Source organism: Gymnogyps californianus, chromosome 1, assembly GCF_018139145.2.
Source record: "Gymnogyps californianus isolate 813 chromosome 1, ASM1813914v2, whole genome shotgun sequence".
Lineage (NCBI taxonomy): Eukaryota > Metazoa > Chordata > Aves > Accipitriformes > Cathartidae > Gymnogyps > Gymnogyps californianus.
The window spans coordinates 165,436,166-165,461,278 of NC_059471.1; the positions used below are offsets into that span (position 1 = coordinate 165,436,166).

Here is a 25,113-nt window from a genome sequence, read left to right on the forward strand (position 1 = left end):
AGTACATCCACTCCAGACCATGCACCGTACTGGCGGTTTGGGAGGGTGAAAACCCCCATTGCTTCCTTCTCCTGTGTGCTTTCTGGTACAGCAGGGAACAGACTCTGACCCACTGTGTTGTTTTTGTACTGCAGACTTTTTGCTATGGCAATACATGGGTGTTTAAACCTCCTCCACAGCAGCAGAATCAAGTTGGAAAATAAAAGCCATTGCAGGAAAGTCGAGCTGTGAAGCTTATAAAGCACTCATGCTTGAGAATCAAATGAAAAACTGACTGCTTGTCTTAAATGCTTTCTAAAAGTGATGCTGCTTTTGTGCTGAGCTGCTGTAACTTGGAATATGACACAGTGCTAGTTTATCTACCTTGACTGGGACCCTTTAGCATCTAAATCAATTTACTCCGTGCCCCTGTGACAGAGGGCACTTGATGATCTACTGTGTAAGATGAACTGACAGGATCAGAAAACATTAGGAAGAAAAAATGGGCTCCAAGGGACAGACCTCTACTAGAGGAGTACAGGCCAGACAGACACTGTACGGGTTGCAACCAGGGGCACGTCTCCATCGGCTAACCCAGTGCAAAACTACATGATGGAGGCAGGTTTCCCCTTTGCCTCCTGAAGCACTGGTTTGCATGATCCAATGCAGAGTTTAGGGCCAGCCCCTTGTCTCCCATTCCTCTGCTGCAGCTCTGTGACCAGAGAAGTGCCTAAAGCCACTGTGTGGAAGGACTGTGAGCAAGCAGGATAGAGCCCATGAGTTATGTCTTGTGTCCCTGTATCTAAGATCTGAGACAAACCACAGCATCCTGAATAAAGACTTCTGGGATTCAGGACAGGGGTCTCTGTTCTGGGACTATCCTAGTTGCTCTGAGACAACTAGTCCACTGACTGAATGAGCTGGCTATGCTTCTCAAGTCTCAGAAGACAAGTGCAGCTCATTCAGCCTTGTGCCTTGTCTTCATGGCACAAAAATAGATACTGCATTTTGTGCTACAGAATAGTTCTTGGAATATAATAATTTGTACTTACCAGGTACTTTCAGCCCACAGATCTGAAAAAGGGTAAGTACCCGTATCTCCACACTGCTGCAGAGTGCTGAAATGGACTGGTGTGCCTCTGTGTACCTGTGCTTTATGGCACAGAGTAAGCTGTGGACAGAAAGAACAGAAGCCTGTAGCAAGCCCTTGACCTGTGTGCCTGCTGGTACGGCTACAGTCCTCCCAGCACAAATGCTGAACTCCCATCTGAATGTGCTTCTCGGGAGGGCGACTGATCACTGCTGTGTTAAACAGCATCAGCGTGGCCTTCATTGCACCACTCTGTGCTGAGATCACTGTTTGCGCTGTAATTGATACCGCCTTAAACTGTCTTGGATGATCTGTGACTTCTACCTGTTTTGTTCGTGAAGACCAATCTTCCCAGTTATCATAGTTAAAAAATGTAGCACCACAGAGTTTTTTTCGCAGTGCTTTGAATTCACATAGTTGTTTAAAACAGAGAAAACACGTAAATGACCAACTTATCTTCACTTACTGCTTGAAGACACTATTTGAACACTGAGCAGTCATTTAACTCTAATTTTGATATGAAGTGAAAGTTTGGGCCAGGTGATATCTATTGGTCCACAATCACAACGTCAGGATGAGTTTTCACTGGGGAGAATATCTTGGAGCTACAAAGTGACTCTTTCTGCTTTACTTTTTTCTATATGCTTCTTGTTTTCATTGGCATCACTAATTAAAGCAATTAATTAATTTTGAATAACATTTTCTCTGGGATCATATACTGTCCTCTGCTAGTTGGACTCTCAGCCAGGGCCTTGTCTGTGTAAAAGCGGCAAGATAATTCTTGGTGTCTCCATCACACTCCTGCACCCTGATCCTTCATCTCTCCCAGCTAAAAGCTCACCCGACAAAGAAACACAGGATGCTCAAAACTGATTAATTCCATGGGAGTGGGAGCACTCCACACTGTCCAAATGACATGCAGCATCTGGAAGGGTCAAGAGACAAAACAAGTAGGAACATTAAAAAAGGAACGAAAAACACAACAGGAACAATATTTGACTATGTGAATGCACAAAGGATCCACAGAGAGAAAGTAGTGACAGATTTTGGCCCTCTTTGGTCTGCATTTAAATTTGCTTCCACCTGACTGGTCGGATCACTGAACAAATCAGGGAAACAGAAAATAACTAATGAATGCCAAACAGCAAATATTTCGTATGCATAATTTAAAGTTTATTGCATCACATTATACAAGCATTAAACATGGCTTTATGTTGATGATTTTTTTTTAAAGTGTGAAAACTTGACATTCTTCTCCATAGGATTTTTCTATTTACAAATAAACAATCTCTCTATATACTTTATATATATATAATATATATGGTAAAGAACATAACTCCCCTCAGAAAGATTTAAAATAAAAAAGAACTGATTTGTAAACACGGTTTCTGTTGTAGTATTTGGTGGCTTGAACGCAGATGATGTTCTATACCTAGGATTTTTCTTTTGTCAAAGTATCCAGGTTGTTCATTTACATTTTTTATTCTAAGATCTGTAAAACCAACATGGGACAGAATGCAAAAAACGTAGCAAACAGGCTGAAAAACAGTCCCAATATACAGTTTTTTCTCCTTGGTTTTAAAAACTGGTGTGTAACTGCTCATGAAGTACATGCTTGCTGTCAAGAGTGGTCTATGGAGATCAATCCTATGCTGATTGCAAGATGATTTCACAGTAAATCCTTTGATGTGTGCTGTCCTGCTTGCTATGTAAAATGTCTGTGGCATGCATTGAGGTTGCATTTTTTCTCATTCCCTTGAAGGTAGTGCTCTTGTGGAGCTGGAATAAGTAAACAACATATAGGACCATCACCTGGAGGTTTAAACAAAACCCATCATCAGATCAGAAAGAAGGGAACGGCATAAATTTGCTATTTAGAGACCATTAAAATTCCATTTATTATTATTAGCCTATTATTTGTATTACATTTTCCTAATTAACAAAATAAATAAAAAGGGGTCATCTTTCCTGAGTGTTCTGCTATATAGCTCTGACGGACTCAAGGGAAATCTGCTCAGCAGACCAGCAGCACAGAAACCTCGGTGGGTTGACTGGGCAACAGTAAGCGACAGAAATGTACTTGGGATCTGCCCAGGAGGTCAGAGCCCCTTTCAGCATCATACTCAGCACAAGCTTGGTAAGCAGCCAGCTCGTGTTCTCATTTAGAGCAGAACGGTACACAACTTCTAGCAATGTATTGTCATGAAAATTCATCATAATGTAGCTATGTTGAAAACTAGTCTCAAAAGCAATTATTATCTATTGTATTTCTGCTGCACTTTATTTGTTTTGGCACATTATATTGTGGTGGTTCCTCTGGAGTGGAAGTCAGTTTATATTCTACTAGGTTTCAGTTCAGTTCTCAAAAGTTATTGAGATCTACATTGACAAAGCTCTATCTTACTGCAGGAGTTTGCAAAGGTTTACACTTATATGGGTGACGCTGATTTTATGCATGACTCGTGTCTCACTTTACTACTTAGCAAACAGTTTCTAAGCTCTTGTCATCTGTTGTTTTAGATATTAAACAGAGGGTATGCAACCTAATCCAATTGCTCATGTGAATTTGGTCTGAATGTGATTTCGCACAGCAATCCTGCCCGAGAGTCCCCAGACCGCAAGTGCAGTACACACCCGTACGTGGTGGATGGTAAACACTAACCCATCTGGCATGTGTGTATCGGAGGATGACATTGCCTAATCCCCACCCCCTATTTACAGAGACAGAAATACTCCCATTTCTCCACTGCCCACATGGGATGTGTCCACAGCCGCTGTTAGCTGAAGCAAAGATAAACAAGTTCACTTCCTCATTAGGCAGGAATACACCCCACACCACTAGTCGTGTTCCCCACTCAGTTTGGCACTGAGTCAACAGGGAGCAGACTAATCCTGAAATTCCTTCAGTGCTTATGTTGCCTCATGGGATCTTCAGGCTTGGGCCAGGAGCACCTGATAAACGGGAGCTGCTGTGCCATTTATCCTCTTCAGGTAGGATGATGGGTCACTACTGGAGGAGGTTCCTTGCTGCGAGGAAGCAAAGCGTAGACAGGCAGTGGCTACAGAGATGAGGGTGCGCACATTTTCTTCCACCCTTCTCCTTCCTCAAGCCATATTACCTTTCATTAAATCCTTCCCCCTGCACGGAAATAGCACAGTTCTCCCTTGCAGTGGAAAGAAGTTAATAGATCTAGTTTGGCAATATGGAGTCTTGGTGCAAGTGGTCCTGATGTCTTGTGGAGCTTGAGGCATCCATCCATAGGGTCTTGCATTGTGTGGTCTGTCTAGAAGGGCAAATTCTAGCCCTTCTAGTGAATGATTTCCAGGAGAACTTGTAGACAACTTGCTGAATTTTCCTCCCTCTTAAATATCTTCAACCTAACACGGTCATAATTCCTTAAGATTTCTGAGAAAACTATAATTTTTATGGAGCTCCAGTTATTTGGAAAAGGGCTAAGCAAATGGATCAGCTCCAGTATTTTGTATCTAGCTGTATCCTCACCAGGACATAGGCTTGCTTCCACTTGGCTTCTTACAGTCTTGGCTTTTGAGCTTCCTTCTTCGTGTTGTGGCTGATTATGCCACTGCATGTTCTGCAAGAATTGCAGTGTTATCGCTTTGAGGCAGGAGGTGGTAGAGCTTTCACAACACTCAGCATTTTGATTCATGTTGCTCCATCCAACGCTTCTGCAGTCTTCAGACCTACAATTCCACTCTTTTGAGTTAATGATCTGGGAAATTTTTAATTTCTTAATGCTAAAGAATTTGCAAAAGGATATAGACAGTGGCCCATTTTGCCCAAATCTAATTCTGCAGCCTGTGTAGAATTGCTCTGCATGAAGGATTTCAAGCTATTTCATACTACAGTGTGTTGTTTTATTTTTCCCCTCCACCCCTTCATAGATAATGGAAGGATGAATAAAGAAAATGTTACAAATGTGAAGATTCTGGATGACTGTGTTCTTTTGCTCTGCTGACCTTGTTCATCTGTTGGTTTTTTTGTTTTACTTATGCAGATAGGTCTTTAAGACACAGTCTGTCTTCTGTTATGTGTATCATACACCCTAATTCCTGACGAGGCCTTAATGTGATCTTGCAATACAAATACACAGGCAGTTCTGGGCAAGATGCTCTAGCCTGATTTGTTTCCTTCAGAGACCAGACAGGCCTACAGCTGAAAAGGCACTTTCAAATCTTTAAAACATATTACCAACTTTTCACAGTATTGTTTCCAAATAAATGACCCTACAGTTAGATACCTCTGGCCACATTTAGATGCTTGTCTGCCAGCACTTCTGCACACCTAAATTTTTCAGCATTGTTAGACCAGTTGATTAGACTCATGATCAAGCATCTCCTTCTAAGAAATACTTCAGTATTGTTGGAGTAATGGAAATGGTCCACATATGTAACTGTAACTCATGGTAAATGCAAGCTAACACAGCTTAGTCCACTGTGGAAGAGGGCAATGTTGCCATGCATGTGCTGCAGGTGGTGGCCACACACATGGACAAGTACTGCCATGTTGCCAATGCGCAGTCACTGGTTATGAACTAGCAACTTGGTCATGAGATCACTGAGTTCTGTGAAGCACTGGAAGATATAGAACTGCTTTGAAGTTCAGGGCCTTGAATGTAAGTCAGGGCCTGGGAGCTTCCTGGAAAGAGTGCAGAGACTTAAGCATTGGTCTGATCTGCTCATGCTGACACTAGCTCTGGAGAAAACTAAGCCTTGCAAGACCTCTGATTTCGAACGGCTTATGACAATATGCACCCTATTAAACATGGGCGCACATGCGCTAAGTGCACACAACATTGACTGACTATTCCTTTCAGTGCACTCTCCACTGTAGAAAACCAGGAAATTTTTATAAACAGAATTCCTATCTTCTTTTAAGCAGTTTCCTCCTCACCACATCATGGCCACTCATTGTGATAAGATTTTCCGTTCTTCTTCCTTTCCTTCCGCTCCTTCTGCAGACGTTCTAGTTCAGCTTCATACATCATTTCCTGAATCAGGTACTTTTCTCTCCTCATCCGATCTCTCAGATCTTTTGGGAGATCTGGGATTAAGTAGGAAATCAGGTGCTTTATGCAAAAGACAAGGTGCTGTAAAAACAAAAAAGGGATGAAAAATTAAAATCTTAGGAAGAAGAAAACAAGTACTTCCCATATCTTCTGAAAACCCTCTCCTTCCAATTCACAAAAAGATGCTGTGTTATAACTAAATCCATTACTAAATTTGAAGAAACCAAGCCATGAAGTTTTTCCCCACAAAAACTCCAGCCAAAGTCATGGAGTATGGATCGCAGCAAAGGTTATGAGCAGCTAGGTTCAAATAAGGCCTCAAAACTGTTGTATGACCTGTGTCTTCAAACCCCTGAGGTCATGATTTGCTGTAAGGTTGTTCAGGCAGGGCCTGGTATTAGTGGACTGCTGTACAGGAAGAGGAGGATCAAATGATATAATACTTCCCTGTTGCCAGAAAACCCTTGCATCGGTATTGGAACCGATGAATTACATATGCAAAACAAAACATTTTTTCTTATACTGTGTCTCTCATCCAAAAACATATTCCTATTTACTAAGCATCACAATTAAATACAAGGTAACTGATCCTTTGACCCTCATGTTTTAGGCATGCCACAGCAAAGCTTGAGTGTGATGGGGGAGGGTTGCTTGAGTGTCCTTTTTTGTTCGATCAAAGATGCTGCTTGGAGATTTACTCACTCCACTTGAGAGGAGGAGCAGAGGAACAGAAAAATCCTCCATCTCAGAAAGGACACTCATTCTAGATTGGAGAAACAAAGGTATGTCTTCTTCTCCAAGCAGAACTTTTCCTTTGAAAGCCACTGAAAAGAGAATGTAACATGTTTTCCCATGTATTCTTCCTCATGAGAAATAAACCCGCAATACTTTAATTGCTGTTTTTTTGCCAAACCTAAAAAAGGAAAAAAAAAGTTTATTCTGTCAGTTTAGCCTGGACAAATAATTCCTTTTGCAGTGACAGGAAATACTTTTGTTTGTTTTTGAGGGAGGTCAAGATAGCAAAAATAACCACACCCACAGTGCCAAAAAGGTGTCTGAGCTTAGGTAGTTACTTAATTTACGAAAAAACCTACCTTGAATCATGTATCTCTTAGCGCAATCTTTTACTGTAATTGCTGTAGCAATCACAATACACCCATTAGTGTTTTCCACAGAGGAAGACAGTCATGGTTTCTGCTACAATTACCTTTTTGATTTCACAGATATAGTTAAGGAAACAGTTTGCAGTACCAATAAACAGAGTGGCCCATGTTGAGGGAGACAGCTATGAGCCAGCCTATGGCTTTGGTTGGGGCAAAGCAAAGCCAAATCTCTTGTGCAAGTATTGGGCAGACAGAAAAAGCTATTCCACAGCAGGTTGCAAATTTGGCTGGGCACTGAGGCTTGAGCAGGCCTGATTTTTCTTGCCTCAGTTATCTTTGCCCTTATGCTGTCCTGCCTTTATGCCAAGTGTGTATCAAGAAGCCAGGCTCTCTTCAATCTTAAAACTGCTTAGGCTGACCTGCCAAGGCCATTCTTGTAGTCCTTTTTGGAGACAGATAACCTGGCTCTCAGTACCAACAGCTCAAGAAACAAAGAAGAGATCAAGCCCAGCAGGCCTCTATCAAATCTTTCTTTCTTTCTTTCCCTTAATGTTTCCCTGAGTGTGGCAGAGATGATGGAAGAGCTGATCTCCTTAGGACCAACCTCTTATGAGTTAGCCCAGTGTAGAGGAAGGAGAGAGCCCAACCTGCAGTGCCATATCCCCCCTTCATCTGGGAGGGGCTGAAAATGACCATCAGGGGGAATCCACTGCAGACCTCGGACTTCTGCTGAGCCACCAAGACATCCCTATGCAAGAAATAATCTAGCAAATGTTTCCCCTTCACCTCTCCTCTAATTCAAATGCTTCTGTTCTGTGATCCAAAGAGGTGCTTCAGAAGCTCAGTTCAGAATGAATTCACACAGTAATGCGAGTCAGAAATGCAGTATGTGCTCATGAACATTATGCCAATAATTTATGGTGATTACAGCTTCCATACCTGTGTTGGATGCCCTGTTGCTATGATTTCAGAGCAGAGGATTGAGTAAAGAGTTTTTAAAAATCGTTTGTTCCCTGTTTGGCTTCTTCACAGTGTAAAAGGCATTTCAAACTCCTTGTGCTGGAAAGATGCTGAGCCCCTGGTTTCTGGCAGGGATATTCAGGCACCTGAAATTCAGGCCTTAAGAGCAGCATTTTGTTTTGTAAATGATCTCATCCTATTTATCTACCCTCCTGTCTCTCTTTTTCAAAATCAGCATGGGAATACCAGTCATGTGAGGTCGGTATTATCTTCTCTGGCTTATCTTAAAGATTTCTGAGATACTGATAGTAAGTACTAATATTATGAACATTTGGCAAAGGTATTGAATCCTTTTCATCGTCATCATCTTTGTGATGCTAATCATTCTGGGGAAATGAATGGTATTTAAAAAATAGAGATAAAAGCTGGATGTGTAAATACTGTAACTTAAACTACCTTCATTTTTCAGTTGTTCAGATTTCACCTTTTCTTCTCATGTTCCTTCACCCCTTCCTCACACACTAGTCAGCATACGGCTTCCCAGCCTAGACAGGTTATGAATGCCAGACCTCAGAAAGTAAATAAAAGCTTCATTTATTTCCCCTCTTTGCAAGTCACTGTTATAGTTCTCAAAGAAGTGCTGCATTCCCCTTTTTGTTAGAACCTAAATACCTGTGACTGTTCAGAAAACAGATCTGAGAATACAAAGCACAATATAAATAGCAGAAACTAACACAAAAAGCTCAACAGCTGCCATCATGATCAGCCCAATGAAAAAACTTCAAAGGGAGATTTGTTTCATTTTGTTGTTTTTGTTTTGCCACCTGAATGGTCACTGACCTCAAATACAATAATGAAAGCCAACCGCGCTGCTAAGACATGCCAGAACTGCAGTGTGTAACCATAGGGCACTGGGGAGTGAGGAGGGTCTCGGTAGTCCCTGTACCTGAAAGACAAGCAGAGTACGGTGGTTAGCAACCTCCTGCCCCGCTGCCTGGGAGGAAGGCAAAACTAAAACCCAGCTGCTCTTGATCATTGCATTTGCTGAACTAAAATGATCTCAGTTCAGACTGCACAAGTTGTCACAACACTGCTTGCTTCTTAGGCTGGGCCTACACTAGTGTTTTATTTCAGATCAGGTGCACGCTTCTGAAGCAAGTGTCCTGATCACCTCCACTTGCCACGCTTTGGTTCACCCAAATGGGTTGACTTTCAGATGAAACCTAATGGTAAGATGCATTCCAGGAATGCACTTTGCGCTCCAGCTATTAATGGAAATTCAGTGCAAAGGACCAGGCCAGTGCCTGTATGAAGCGAAACTGCTGAAGCAAATACAGAGGATGTTGGGTGCTCAGCACCAGCAGTTTGACCCTACAGCATCTCCCTTGGCAGTGCAGCGTGTGCCTTGCAGGCACCTCCTCAGAACATGGAGCAGGGTGGGATGCTCTGCTGTTTTGAGGGCCACTTTGTTCCCACTACAAGTTCATTTTAAAACCATAAATGTCCCCAATTTTTTCAGCCTGACAGCCCTCCCAGAATCCATATAAAACTGCCTCATGGGCTCCATCTGGCCCTTGGTCAATTAGTTGGCCATCCCTGGTGTAAAGCATGACTCATCCTGACTTTAGTGGAGCCAGAACTGCACCTCTTGATATACCAACAGGGCAAGGGCTGTGTAAAAAGGGATCTAGTGTCTTGTCTCACAGAATGTTTCTTTAAAGACTTTAGGTCTCAATAACGTAACTAGAGATATCTATTGGGAAAGCTGGATCCAAGAAGACTCCAAAATTACATTAACAAATCGTGAATCTGTTTAAGTCACACATTCTGGAGTCCATTTCTACTAGCAGTACGTTAATTCCAAAATACTATTGCAGAAACTTAATTTAAAAGTAATGTAAAAATTGTTTTCTCCTTAATCTGTTTCCTAGACGGGACAGAAAACCCATTATAAAAAATATTGAAAACACCATAGTAAATAATACACTTAAGCTTGATCTCTAAGTTAGTTTTAAGAAACTAAAGAAAACTCAGATGAGTAAAAGAAATGAACAGTTATTTCATCTCTATGATAATCTGTATTTCTCCCTGAAGGTTCACCTTCTTAGATTGCAGGAGGTGCTACACAAAATGAAATAAACTGTGTCTTGACATCTTAGTCAGCAACAAAACCTCTCTTAAATTGCAGTATCTCCAGTGCAAGTTCTTAAAACTGAGATGATCTTCCCTTCTGCAAGCAGCATTCTGACTTCATAGTCTAGGATGTTTTACAGTATCTTAAGCATCCTGAAAACAGAAGTCCCTGGACCAAGTCCCGAGTCAGTAGAGTAGGTCTCCTTTTTGTACTTGCTAGGAACCAAGCACTACACATGAAGAAATGGGGAAACCTTTTATAAAGAACCAGAATAGCGTGGCACCATCTGGGTTCCAGATGAACAGAAGTTAACTGAATATGGCCACTGTTTTTTGTTCAGACAGACCGCCTTCCTGGAAAAATGCCTACACTATTGCACAGTAGAACATAATATTTCCTTACCTCACTATCAATATGTGGCTTGAAGTGCAATTAAAATGACTGATGTTGTAGCAGAATTCAGGTGGGTTAAGTAGCTGATAAACTCAGCTAAAGAAAGATGTTCATTTTCTTTCAAGGGTAGATATACATAACAATTCAGTGTCCCCCAAAAGAACAGATTTATCTTCTGGAGATTTATGGCCCCAATTTTAATAGCGTTCTGTTTATGGGATATTGAGGGGACAACTTTTTTCATTGATGGGATTTCTACCATCGGCTTTAAGTAGCAGCAACCTCATGCTTGAAGTTGGGGAAGAAAGGAATTAAAGAGGAAGAGAATGATCAGAATTACAAAACGTTATTAAAAGATGCTATGGCAAACATGTGGAATGGAGTATTCTCAAAGTGGTTCTGCTCCACAGAAAATGTCATCTATGGATTCAACATTGGGATGTTCTTTCTGCCAAATAAGTTGCAACAGTCTTAAATATCAGTTAGTTAAACAAAAGCATTAATGCCACCCCCGCCAGTTCATTATGCTATACCACTCAAACTTCTTATTATTAACAAAAATGTCATAATATCACAAAGTATCACTGACTTTTGCTGTATCCCAGAGTATCTTTTGTTCTTTAGACACTCATGAAAGGATATTTTAATTCTTCACAGTGAAAAATACTGGGACTAAGTGTATCTGCAGCTACCAGGACTCATGCTTGCAAACCAATGTTGCAATAAAAAAATGGTAGGTGTATTTGTTGTTTGGTATTTTTGGTTGAGACCCCATTTAAGACCTTTATGTAGATCCTTGATTCTTTGGACCATTAAAATCAATCAGGTGCAAATCTGTCGTTACAGACTAGTCTCAGACTGCTATTTCTCCAATCTGTTGGCTGAGGACATACAGATAATTAACTGCTCATTTTATTTTGATTTGAACCACAAGTATATGATTATTACTAATAATTACACCTGTAAGCAATGACAGAAACATATTAACCATTCAACAATTAGGAAGTGCTGGATTTGAGGTTTCGTAAAGGTAGCTTAGGACAGACCCTGTTTATGCCTGGCAGACCTGTGAAATAACTCAGTGTGGTCACTTCTGTGCAACCTTGACTTCCTTGTGCATGTGCTATGATACAATCTGATTACAGTTTCATCTCATTGGTACCTAAGTAGTCAGTCACCTACTATTGGCCCTTTGATACCATATTTCTCCATGATGGTTCTGTCTGATTCAAGCCATGACACCATAGAAATCCTGCATTAGGAACACCTGCCAGATATCCACTTTTCGGCTTGTCCTGTATCTAAGGAAGGAATCATGCAGGTAAGAGCCAAGCAGTACCATGAGCATGTCCCTGAATAGCGCAGTTAATTCTTTCCATTACTGTTTTTTAAGTTCTGAAAATTAGTTCCAACCCCAAATTTATCATGATGCTTCTCCCTTGCAATGTCTTAAAGCAGAGAGGTATTTTGATCAGATACTTACCTGCAATATTTTAACGGTGAACCAGAGAATTCACTTCCATTTGATGTTGGCTCTGAACGGTTTTCAAAGTCAGACACCAGAAATACTGATAAACTGGCATTAACATAGCCAACCATACACCTAGAGGGGAAAAAATCCTGTAGTCAGGACACAGCAAGGTTCTTCCATTAACTGTTGTACCTAGAAGGATGTTCTCTGGGTTTCATGAAATCCACAGTATAACTGTGATGCTTATTAATGTTTGAAAGGGATGTTGAGGCAGTATAAAAGAAATGCTCAAGTAGGTCAGATGGACAATAAAAGTGAAGCAATGGTGGATTTCTATGGGAGAAGAAATGGTGAAGACTGGGACTGGTTACTTTTGAAAAGAAAAGTCACCTAAAAGGTGACACCATAGAGGTAGAGAAAATAATGAGTAGCACGAGGAAGATAATCAGAATATTCCCACTGCTACCCTCATGGTACTAGCACAAAAGGACATTAAATCAGATGGAAAGACAATACACTTAAAACAACTTTTTACAAAACGTCCAGTTAATCAGAGGAACTTGGTACTAAAAGATCCCATGGTGGCTGAGCACTGGAAGGGTCAGGCAGAGTCTGCAGAACACTGTGTTGGAGAATGTACGTCGCCTGACGAAGGGCTGTGGGAGTCACTAGAAGGCTCAAGTCTGGTGTTAATACAGCTGAGGAGAGATATGGCAAGCGTATTGTGCTGTTCATTCTGCACTGCCTAAGCACAGGTAAGTCTAGGCACACTGCTCAGCTTGGAGCAGAATATAATGCACAGTAAGGGTTGGGGTTCTTTTTAAACTATGGATTTTACAGTCTTTGAGAAATTACATTTAAACACCATCTGGCTTTGTCTCAAAATCTCCATACTGATTGGATTTGGAACTTAATTTCATTACAGTATTTTTCTAGTATCACTGGGTGTCATATGGATCTAATACCTACAGATGTTTTTTGAAAGAAAAAAGCACCTCTAGCAGATGTTCTTGACTCCTTAATTTGAGAAAATTCAATATTCCTGTGGATTTTTTAATAGCTTCCTGCTTTTGTAACAGTACTTATTAATAACAATATCCAGAATGCTGACATAAATAGTTTTTATCCAGGTTGGCTCCTTCAAAGGATTACTATCTGATGGTTTCATCTAGAAATTCACTCAGAAAAGCAGCAGAGGTGTGAAAACACTGTATAAGCGGTTTGTGAAAAGATGATAAGAGCTTCCTCTGTGAGCCAAGCTACTTCCCCTATGCAGAACCAGTTTCAAAGCCAGTAAGTCATATTTGAGTCTTCATAAAAATAAAATTTCTAAAGGTGTTGTTTTTTCATGCACAGTGGTCCTGAGAAAATCAGTAGCAAGGAAAGTTGCTGACAGTGCCTCAATGTCCTATGGATCTTCATAATGGCACAAGCAGAGGCACATGCTCAGGAACGACTGGCACCAGACCAAACACTTTATCCGTGAAGGGACTTTAACTCTTCATGAAAATAAATGGAGCATTTCCCCTGGCACCGACTAAAATGCCAAACTCCTTGCAGGACAGCAAGTTAGCGGCACTGCTAATCAGGAGCTGCGACACCAGCTGCCCTTCTTCCATCAGTATGATTAAACAGTATTGACAACCAAAAGACAGCAAAAAAGCAGCAACAGAAGAACTCACTTTCTGTAGCAGGGAATAAAAATCAGTCTATCTGCCATATGTCTAATAGCAGAATGTAAGCTCTCTGTCACTGTCTACTGTTTAGCTTGGGTTTCTTTGAACAGTGGGGTCCTTGGTAATGGAGCTGCTAGGAGATCATTTGCAAACTGTGTCTATTTGTGTTCAGCTGGATTCAATGACCTTCCCCTAGTCCAACAGCCTAGATTTTACAAGTTGCCATGTAGCAGCTATACTCGTAATTGCTGGTAGTGTGCACACACTAATATAATCTCAGTGTTTAGCAACACTGAAAGAAAATTCACTTAGGCAGCAGGGATTCAGTTCACAAATGTCTCCTGAAAGATTTAATCTAAGGACTCTAGTTTTAGAAGAAAAATAAATTACTTTGCTCTGTAAGTATATCTTGATTTATTAGCTGGGAATTGCTTCCTCTTGTTAGACACTACTTTTTTTGAGCAATACATGCTGAATACTACATCAGGAAAAAAAGCCTAGTGAATAAGTTTAAAATGCTCATTAAATCCGTAACTGATAAATATCAGCATTGCTTCAGAGTGAAAAGAGGGTTATGTGCATGTACACCAACTGGGAAGTGCAGCTTTGCAGCATACTGTTACACACACCAAATCTCTGTAACAGTTCTGCCATGTTTTCTTTGAATTGACGTCATGAATTATAGTCACTCAGCAATCCATTCTATGAATATGCAAAGCATCAATATCTATTGCTGATATTTGTTACCTAAGCACAAACAATAAATTTGGGTTAGTGGAATCAGAACATACACAGACAGTACTGCTGTATCTATTCAAGTAGTAAGTGATTTTCATGCGCATCTGTTTTCCCAAAGAAAAGCTTACTTTTGTCCAGCTTCTCCTTGGCCAGCACAAGGTCCATATTTGTAAGCATAAACAAGGCGAGGGATGAAATCTGATGTCACAGCTATAACAAATGCATTTGTGATAACAGAAAGTATTCCAATGCCTTCCAGGATCCCATACCAGATTCCTGTTCAACAAGGAGAGTATGTTAGCTCTAGGAAAAACAAGAACCAAAGTGCCTGAGATACTGCGTGCTCTGAAGCAGTTGTCCCTACCACCCAAGGTCTTTTTATGTAGTTTCTATCTGAGAGTCGCTGAGTAAAAATAATTTTTCTTATTGAACAGCAGGACCTCAGTGGACCAGATTTCTGTTCCCACTGGGTGGGAATTTTGTTTATCCTGCAAATAATCTCAAGGAAGCCGCAAAAATGCTCATGGAGGCCTTGGCTCCACGGAGCCACATAACCATGTGGGCAGTTTTAAGAAAAGCTGTAAGCCTGCCTGCTTATGATGATGGCTATCCAGCCTTTGAGGAGGGTCTGCCAGGGCAGCCATGAATATATGCAATCCATGATCTGCCTGTCACAGGGGCCTTGTGTGTAACTCGTACACAGCTGGTCAGCATGTACCCTTCAGGATCAAAATCTTCATGGCATGCTAATGCTATACAATGGCCCACAGCCCCTAGGCATCATCTGGGCTTTTTGGCCCATCCTCAACCGTCTGACAGATCTTGTGATACAGGCACACAGTAACTCTGGTCATGAGGACCACCACTGAGAACCACACCAAAGGAAGGTTAGACATACTCGATTTTAATGAGGCATCAAGCTGTCCCTGAAAACTTTGCTGATTAGAGAGCGAATGCAACTTATTTTGAGAAATCACACCTGAATTGGCCTGGAAAAAAAAAAAAATCTATTTTTCTGTGCTTTTATTATTTAACTTATATAACTGTTTTTTCAGGAATTCTGTCTGCAGTGTATGCTGTGTACTGGCTGATGTCCAGGCTTGTACGTGAACTCATAGATCCACACTGTTCACATACAAAGCTTTACTCAGACACAGACTTTAAGTACATGGTAGACCATTCTGAGAGCGCAAAGCCTGGCTTCTGCTATTTCATGGTGTGGGCTACTGGTTTTTGCAATGCAGATGGGCAGCAAGGAATCCTATTTACCCCTCCAAAGACACCAGGGATTCAGCATTGGGCAGATGACTTTGTTTTACAGAGTCCTTCCTAAAGGTGTTCTGCTTTTGCACACTGCAAGGACAGAAGAGATTTATAGTCAAAATATGTTCAGAGAGCCCTTGCAGTACTGTGTGGCTGGGTGGCCTCAAAGTTATGTGAACCCTGTGTTTAGCAATGTAGGTGTGCCTCACTGAGAGCAAGTCATCCCTTGAGATCTAGACCCACCCTGTCTGACCCATCAGGGACCTAGTGGGCATAGCCCCTGAGTGACAGAGGAGCTTGGTTTTGGCTAGGTAAATATAAAACACACAGGTCCCTTACAGGATGGTGGCCGTTTTAGCTTGACTTTCATGTTTCAGCTGCTCTGTCTGGTTATTATATTCAAACTGAGCAGCGGCATGTGTTCACGCAGTGTGTCTGCCAGAAGGAAAAACCTGCAGAGAACACTGATCACTTCATTAAAACATCCTGGCTGTTAAGTCACCCAGAAAGTCATTAAAAGACATTTTCCAATACAGACTATTAATTGTGTAAGTAGATTGTCATTAGATACTTGAAGATTTTTGGAACAATCAAACTGTGTGTTTTTAATAGGGAAGATGACTGAAAATACCTTAATCTGCTCTTACTTGAAGTGGTCAATGCTTTGCCTTAAAAATAACACACAAACATAACAAACACACATACAAAGAGCTCACCTATATCTTTGGCTCTTGAAGCTAAAGGTCTTCTCCACTGGGTAACAAATTTGTATGCATCAAGCCGAATTTCAATAATATTGTTAAGTAAGGCCAGAAGCGGTGCCAGTGGAAAAGCTGCCACAAAAATGGTTGTGAACCCAAACTGAAGAACTAGGAAAAAAAAGGAAAGATCACAGTATAACTGTTAAGATCTAATCCCAAGGTCTAAGATACCAAATAATATATGCATACAAACATTATGTATAAATATACAAACATTTCTTATTATGCCGTACCATACAATAGTCTAGCCACACTTGTACAGCAATTCCTTGCCAAAAGTTCAGAGCAAGGATGACAAAAACAAATGCACATCTGTCCCTGGGATGGACAGCAACTTCTAGATTTTGTAATTTGGAGCGAAATTTGGAGGTGGACAAGCTGTGCTTTTAGAAAGGGACATTTTTACTCCAGCATCAACTAGGATCTCTCAATACCTGCAAAGATTAGGGCTGAATACATTCCTTTTTATAGTACAGATGGGCAGCAGTTTGAAACTTTGTGTAAGTCTCTAGAGGCAGGTTCTCAGACTGCCACATTTTCCATTAATTTGAAAAGAATTGTGTGAGGGAGAAAAGAAAAAAACAATCATGCCATACGCAGTTCAGTCACACAGGGCGAAAGTTCTTGTTCTTTAACATTTCTTTGAGCAGTTATCCTCCCCTCTCCTCTGGACAGAGCAATGCCTTTTGGCAGCAAGCTACTTTGTAAATGTGAGGTAGTAAATAATGATGAATTTCAAACATAAACAAGAATGCAGATCTGTACCACACAGCGTAAAAATAAAAACCCAAGGGAACTTCCTTTAGTAAATGACAGCTAAGTTCTTCAGAAATGTATGCAGGTGAAGAGGTGGGCTCTGGTTTGGAAAACGACTTTCCCCACACAAAGCCAGAATGAGAAGTGTTTCATAGATGTGAGGTTAGCAAACCAGTAGCAGTGTGGTTAGCTACATTGGTTTGGTTTGGTTCTTTCTTACAAACTCACACCCATTCCTCACCTGACCTGTGAGAATGAAAACCATTCTGTAGCCTCTTTAGCTTCATACAGCAATAGTTAAAAGAATACACTAGCCCACGTCAACAAAAAAGCAACAACATTAAAATCTAGTGAAAGAGAGAGAACAAAGGTCAGTGCCATACTCATTTCCAGGTATTCATCAAAGAGTCCATAAGCATTCATAGGTTGCAGATTGTAGTCCTTTTCCCACTGTGGGAAGCTTGTTTTTCTCTGTGTGCCATACTCTTGTCGTAGTTTTCTCCTGGTCCACCAGTTTTGAATTAGCCTACATTTTCAAATAAATTAAAGAAACAAGGTAAATAATATTAGTGGCTCTTTATCACAAAATTGGAAAAGCCTAAGTGTGCACAACAAACCTTGCAAAATTAATTTCCCAATGCACAGGAAAACAGAGCGTTAGTAATACATGTGGCTGATGACACGGCATAACAGGTATGAAAACAGATACGGCTGATGGGCTGTAATCCAGGCCTACATGTTGTTAAAATGGTGGAGGGATTTTGACATCTTTTCATTATTTATTTACCTTCTTTTTCTCTACACAGAATGGCAAATCACTTCAGGGTTTGTTTATATGGCAGAATGCAATGCTGTGTGGAGATAGTTGAGCTCTAATTGAGAAATCAGTAAATAGAGTGCTAATGCTGCTTGATCCCTTCCTGCATGCAAGCCGGCATCTCTACACAGCTCTACAGCGTGCAGGGTAACAGTCCCCGAGCAATCCTGGAAGGGAAAAAGCAACCGTGAATGGTGTCTGCAGTCAAACATTCAGAGGAACAAAAGGCAGAAAGAAGTGTGTGGACTACTGACAACACGCGGTGGCCGAGAGGTGGATGGCTGACATGAGAGCTATCTCCATCTCAAGAAATGGGGCAGCTGTACTGGACTTCAGGGGGAAGACATTGTTCCTGAAGAAACACATGTGTAGGGGCACCATCGGAGGCACTGAACCAGAAGAGGAATGAGTGCTCATGTCTGAAATAACCACCTTTGCCTCTCCAGGTCCCGGAGTTGCACTGGTTTAGTCAACAAAGGACATGAGTTACAGTTAGTCTAGAGAGGAAAAAAAAAACCATGACAGATTTTCTCTGAAGTTGTGGTTGGCCCCTTCGTCTCAGCAAGATAGAAGGTGATGGTTCACCCAAATAATTCAATCCTTTCCCTGACTGTGCTTTGCTTCTTGCCTTCACAGTGGCCTGGTCTGGTCTGTGAATAGTAGGCAAATGGCCATTGGATTTGGATAAGGGCTTGGCTAATTGCTTGTTTTCTTAAAGCTCAGAGATTATTTTTCCATTCAGGCCATTTACCAGAGAGGTTATAGCTTTTCCTGTCTTCCTTAAAGAAGTGTAGGTGCAACTGAGTGCAGGGCATTAAAATCTAGAGTTTAGAAGTGAAAAAAAAAAATTTAGAAGTACAAGCATGGACTTCAAGCTAAAATTTGGAAGTACAAGTAATTATTAAAATATTTGGTTTTAGAAGCTTGCAGCCAGTCACTAGCGTGTAAAAAGCCTAAAAAGGCCTTTCCTGTGAATGACCATGGTTGTGATCGATGAACTGTGGGATAGTTAAGGGCACATCTTTGCAGTCCACAGCACCCTTTGGGACTTTGGCTCTTGTGTCTCGCCTGTGAGAAAGTGAGAGGGCTGAGAACTGAATTCCTGCAAAGGCAGCAAATTGAGGGGTGAGGTGGATGGGAGACCAATACGCTGAGACAGATCCTGATTAACTTCCTCCTTTGTGAGGGGAAAACCATAACCAATGTTACTAAATATCTAAGACACCTAGTAAAATCCAAAGAGATGTCATTTTCTGATTTATGTGTCAGCAAAATGTGAGCAATGCAATGTAATGTGGTTTTAATATGGATGTATGTTCTTCTTCCAAGAAAAACATCAACTTGAAATTGCAGTTTTCCACCTCCAAATGAAGCAATAATTTATACTTTGTTTCTTAGTTATTGCAAGTGTATCTATGCAGGAGAGGAGAACTGGTGCACACTTGCAGAGGTTTTGAGGTGGTGTTTGTATGAAGCAGAAGCACCACTCTGACAGGCCAGTATTTGTATTAAAAATGTAACCACTAAACAATCAATGCTCTAGCATGCACTCTAGGGCCTCTCTTTGATGTCTTTTAAACCTAGTTTTTAACTCTGAGGCAGAAATTTCAGAAGAGAAGCCAATGCCGCATGTATCAGTGAGAAATGTGATGGCAGGCGCTGCGCTGGGGTTCCTGTCACCAAGGAACACCTGGTGGCATTTCTGACTTGCCTTGTGTGTCTCTGTGGTCCCCGTGGGAGCACATGCCTGTACCAGAGCTGGGCTGCCACCCTGAAATGGTGCAAAAAAAACACTCTCCAAAAAAGGCTGCTGGTGCTCCTCTCCTAGGGCTGTCTTACAGGGAAACATTCTCTGCTATCAGCTTTGGCACTACGCAGTGCTGGCTCTGCCTGGGTCTTGGCAGGCAGCAGCCAGCACATGGGTGGAGGTGCAGTGATGTTCTACTACAGACTATAGAATTGCCTCCAAATTCTCTGGCCATCCACATGGTGTTGGCTCCAGTCATGCTCTTAGCAGAAATAATCATGTTTTTTTCATACAAAAAGGAAATGCACTTGCCTGCAGCATTTCAGGGCTAGAAGGTGGACTGAAAGTCTGGAAAGCAAATACATCTCTCATCAGAATAAGTTGAAGCATCTCATATTGTTGTGACTGTGTGTTTTGTGTTGTGATTTTTGTTGTGACTCTAAAATGAAGAAACTGACTTCACCTGAAGCAGTTTATTCCTATTAAATCACTTGTTCTTAAACAATCTCCTCCTATCTCCTTCAGTCACCTTCTTTAATCCCCTTCTGTGCTCTTTATTAGGTTTCATAATCCCTACTAATAGGTAGCAGAAAGTTCTAATGAAAACTGACAAAAGAGGCAGGGAGTGGAAAGAGAAGGATCAATACTGCTGTTCCCTCCTCCCCACCCTGGCTAATTCCTCCAGCCCTAACAGCTGCAAAATCCTGGCAAGCAGTGCTAGGAGCAAACCCGGGAAGACAGAGAGATAGCAAGCTTTGAGTACCTTGATTGCCAATTACTCTGTGCATTTAAATCATTTACTCCATTCTCATTACAGCTAAATGTGATCAGCACTAAGGCTGCCTGAAAGCAGGTCTGCAACACATTTCTGCAGTTCAGGGACCGAACTCTGCACTAGCTCTGCTGTGGATCCTGCAGTGAAGCAAATCCCTCTGAACTTTGCAAGGGCAAACTTTCTGACAATGTCAGCTCTCTTATATTTTCACACTTGCTGATTTCCCTTGATGACCCGCCACACTGTCTCTAGCATCAACTGTCTATATTAATCATATTAAACATGCTCATTAAATACTAATCAATAAGAAATGAACCAATAGGAAATGAATAATCGTCAGCCTTTTTAGCTAGGGCACAGCTCCATAATACCCTGAAGATCACCAGGCTACTTATCTATATACCAGACAGTACATTTTTCTGTCTCTAAGAGTGTATGTGCCAGCAGTGCATTTTTTCCAGCTCATACCTGCCCTTTCAGGCATCTTTTATCACCCAGCAAGGAGAAATTCAATTTAGAACTTACTGGCATAGTTAAAAAATGATACATATAATATTTCCCGTGTAAGGAATACAGCGGTCCTACAGTTATTTTTAAGGAATTTAAAAACACAGAATACAATTTAATGAAATCAAGTACTTCCCATATATTATTTATTTGTTAATATTTATATTACACTTTCACTTTTGCAAACTATGTCCAATGTGAAAAAAACCACAAACACCATATAGGTCTACATGTCTGGAAATCTGTCTTAAGAGTTCTGTATCCTAGGGGGGATTTTCTGTTGTAATGACTACTGTATCTTGCTTTTATGTAACTGGTCATAAGGAAAGCATAGACATAGTATTCTTCTGTGACCTACAGAAGCATTATATTTACTTACGGGTAGCCCAGTTCCATGAAATTATTCCAGGTTTGCTTTAACACCATTATAATACCCATTTGCATACAGAGATCAATAAGGCATCCACTAGGGTGGCACTAAAGAAAAAAAGAAACAAAAGGTTAAGCAGAAATAATGCTGAGTTTTAAAGCATTTCTTAAAGACTAGAAGTGGATATTAGATAATCTACTTAGAGGAAATTAAATGCCATTCTTTTTTTTTTTAAATATAAACTCGTGGGAACATATGAGAGTATATCATACTGTCAGCCTTTTAAGCCTATCACCTAATTCTCTGCAGAGGTCAGAATCAGCTGAAACCAATGCAGTTTTCACCTTAGCGCTTCTAATATGTTGTGCAATTGTGGGTGGGACAGAGGCAAAGGCTACCAAGTTTCTGCAATGATTTCAACAGTTTTTGGGGAGATTGTCTGTGCATGAAGTCAAAGAATGAAGAAAAAATTCCTCCTGGCTGCACAGGCAAAGAGTTTATGCCTAGAGGATAGACCTAATACTGTTTATTGAGTACTATTTAAGGTATATGACTGAGTGGACCATGCAAAGCTATTATTTTCTTGAAGAACTAAAAATCTCTAACTGTTGAACAACAGTTCTTAGTGTCTCTTGCTGAGTGCTTGCTTGCTTTAGCAGTGGCTGCAGACCTTGAAGAAGTGGTGCTGCTTTTGGGAGAGATGCTCAGCTAGTACAAATTTACGTAATTCCACAATTTTTCATCTAGTATTGGAAGAAACAGAAAAGGACCAAAAACTTTCTGCCCTCAAACAGCATTTTGCACAATTGACTTTGCGGATCCAAACAGTGGAGTCCAAGCTGTATTGTTAAACCTGTGTGTTATGGATAAGTCAAACAGATCACTGTCATGGAACTGGAACTATCTCTCTTTAACTTTTAGGGAAAAAAATTAGTTATGACCTGTAAGAAAATGTGATATGAATTTCTTATACATACTGCATTATACAGTGCTCAGAATCTGGGTCCCTGCTGAGGTTTCTGTTGACCTCATCCAGCTTCTCTTTAGATTAACAGGGTGGCAGATAATTATGATTTTTTTTTAAATTAACTTATCTGGCATTATTATTAAATCATCATCCTTCTGTTTTTAGGAATCAGTCACACGAGCCAATATAACCTGAGAGAGGTAGGTGCAGTATTAATGAAGTAGTGGTGATGTTACAACCATAACTTCACTAATATATAAATTGTGTTCTGAATATGCCCATGGACACTGGACTAGACTATATTGTGCTATCAAATGTCTTAGACTTGGCTTCATCCAACAGGTGAAGAGAGGACTATTGGATGGATATCTGGGCATTATATTCTAAATTATGTTCCTAGTAAGACCTAGCACAGATATGGTCAATAAAGTCGAGACTTTTTTTATTAGACATTTCTTTTATTGTTAGACTTTTTTTCTGATCTGAGAAAAGTAAAATAGTAGGGTCTACTAATAGTAGCTTCCACCAGCAACTGACTCAACCTGTAACACCTGGCTGTTGCACTTCCCTCCCAAACCTGGTTCTTTCTTCCTCCCATCTCTGCTCCTGCAGAGAGGTGAGGTTCTTTCCCTGTTCTCTGATCCCTCTGTGAGATGATTCAGCGCAGTAACTCATCAGAAAACTAATTCAGCCAGAAAAAGGAAGAGTTTCCTGCTGATACAGGGAACTGAATAGGCTCCTCACAGGGTTGGACAAGCCAGAGCCAATGCAGAGGAAAAGGAAGGAGCAAACTTCTGGCGAAAGGCTCAAAGGAAGAGCAGAACTGTATTCTTTTGGCAGCAGCATGCTGTTAGGTCAGCTCAGCCCCTCTCAGACTTTGGAGGGATATTCAGTGAATTTCTGTCTGTCCATTTATCAAGTATTCTTTCCTTGAATACACAGAATTCACTGCTTCAAAATTAGGATCGCTTTTTCAAATTATTCCTTTTTTGGTAGTATTTGGATGACCTCTATTAAACAAAATATTTATATATCTGGAAGTGTTTGTAAATTCATGTTGGCAGTATAAGACCTGCATTTTCCACTTGCCATTTGTCATGTATTTGCAAAGTTGTTTCAGTTTTTCAGCTGTGAACCAGGAAAGAAACCATGGGATTTGAGTGTGCAAATAGCAGCACTGGAAACTACATGACTGGTCCAGAAACTGCTGCTGTTCACCTCCAATAACTGTCAAATGGTTTTTGAATTCTGAATGTATTTGCCAAAAAAATGGGATTGGTCCTTGAGTGACTTGCAAAGCCAACCTCTCATTGCTCTTCAAATCCATTTGGTTTTACAGACATGGAACATTATGCCAGTAGCTCTTTTGGGAAGTTTGTTCGTTGTTTTGGTCAACTTTCAAGTACATTTTATGTGTCTGGACTTTTAAGTTACTATTTTATTATTTTAGCTCCCTGGTCAGCAAGGCTAGAAAAGCTGAGAAGAAAGGATTTTTTTAGAAGCAAAAAGTTGTCAGATTCATATCTGACTGATTCTTTTCAAGGATGAAATATTTCCAATGTAAAAATGTGAGTAATGTTTCAACCATTTGATACCACTATCCAAATGTGATGCAAACACTAAAACTTCCAGCATTGAAAAGGGCATATATATATCAATATGTAGATGTTTTTGTAGCAGATGGTAGTGTTAGTAGTGTGAAGTTAGACAGCAACTGAAAACCCAATAACACACTCAAAAATACCGAGACAGAGTTATGTGTCTGCCTCTGCTTGCATTCACTGCATGTGTGGGCAGCAGATAAATCAGTGTGTAGTTAGGGAACACTCACCTCTTCCAGTCTCCACCGGTTTATCAGCCTTAAGTAGGCACCAGGGTGTCCTGTAAATCTTTAACACAGGAATATACATCAACTATGTTGTGTAAGCAGTCTGTTCACAGTAGTAGAAGAAAGCTCACACTGTTGTTTTAATCTAATGTCATCTTAGCGTGATTGATATAACTATAAAAGATGTTATGCTGCAAAACATTTTGGGGGATTCCTGGAATAATTTCCATGAAGGGCTAAGTATATTTTTACTTCCAGTTTCATTTCAATACCAAATACTCTGCTGTTGGGTATTCAGCATATGCAGAGAAGAGAGAAAATCTGAATAAAACTCTTCATGTCAGTTTGGAAAATGGCTTTCAACTGCCAGTCCATTTCCTTACACCATAATGTGGGCTGTGATATCTGTCTTTCTGTGAAATCAGTGAAAATGTTAGTTTTCATTAGGAAAACATAATTTCCTTACTATTCTCCCATGTTTTCTTCCAAAATGTTTCCCACAACTTCCCACATGCAAATAATCCATATTGATGGATTCTTCTACTCAAGCCTTCTCTACTCAAAGGCTCTTTTGCTTTTAGGGGACTTGCAGAAAGAGACATACATATATATATATATTTCATTTTCTGTGGAAAAAAAACATCTGATAACTGATAATTCACTCTTAACAGTCCAAATCATATAATAGAAGCAGCAAAGTATTCAGGCAGTTGGACTAGATGATCATTGTAGGTCCCTTCCAACTGAACTA

The 25,113-nt window shown here is 40.6% G+C and overlaps 1 protein-coding gene across 1 annotated transcript in view; it reads right to left on the reverse strand.

Annotated features, from left to right (window-relative positions):
* Positions 1-5,985: 5,985 nt before the first annotated feature.
* Positions 5,986-25,113, reverse strand: part of ANO4 (anoctamin 4) — a 121,634-nt gene continuing 102,506 nt past the window's right edge. Inside the window, exons 20-27 of the mRNA XM_050901808.1 lie at positions 24,366-24,423; positions 21,577-21,674; positions 17,735-17,877; positions 16,551-16,703; positions 14,700-14,847; positions 12,170-12,289; positions 9,000-9,105; positions 5,986-6,177 (exon numbers count right to left, since the gene is read on the reverse strand). Coding sequence (XP_050757765.1) covers positions 5,986-6,177; positions 9,000-9,105; positions 12,170-12,289; positions 14,700-14,847; positions 16,551-16,703; positions 17,735-17,877; positions 21,577-21,674; positions 24,366-24,423 — 1,018 coding nt within the window. The remainder of the gene's footprint in view (positions 6,178-8,999; positions 9,106-12,169; positions 12,290-14,699; positions 14,848-16,550; positions 16,704-17,734; positions 17,878-21,576; positions 21,675-24,365; positions 24,424-25,113) is intronic.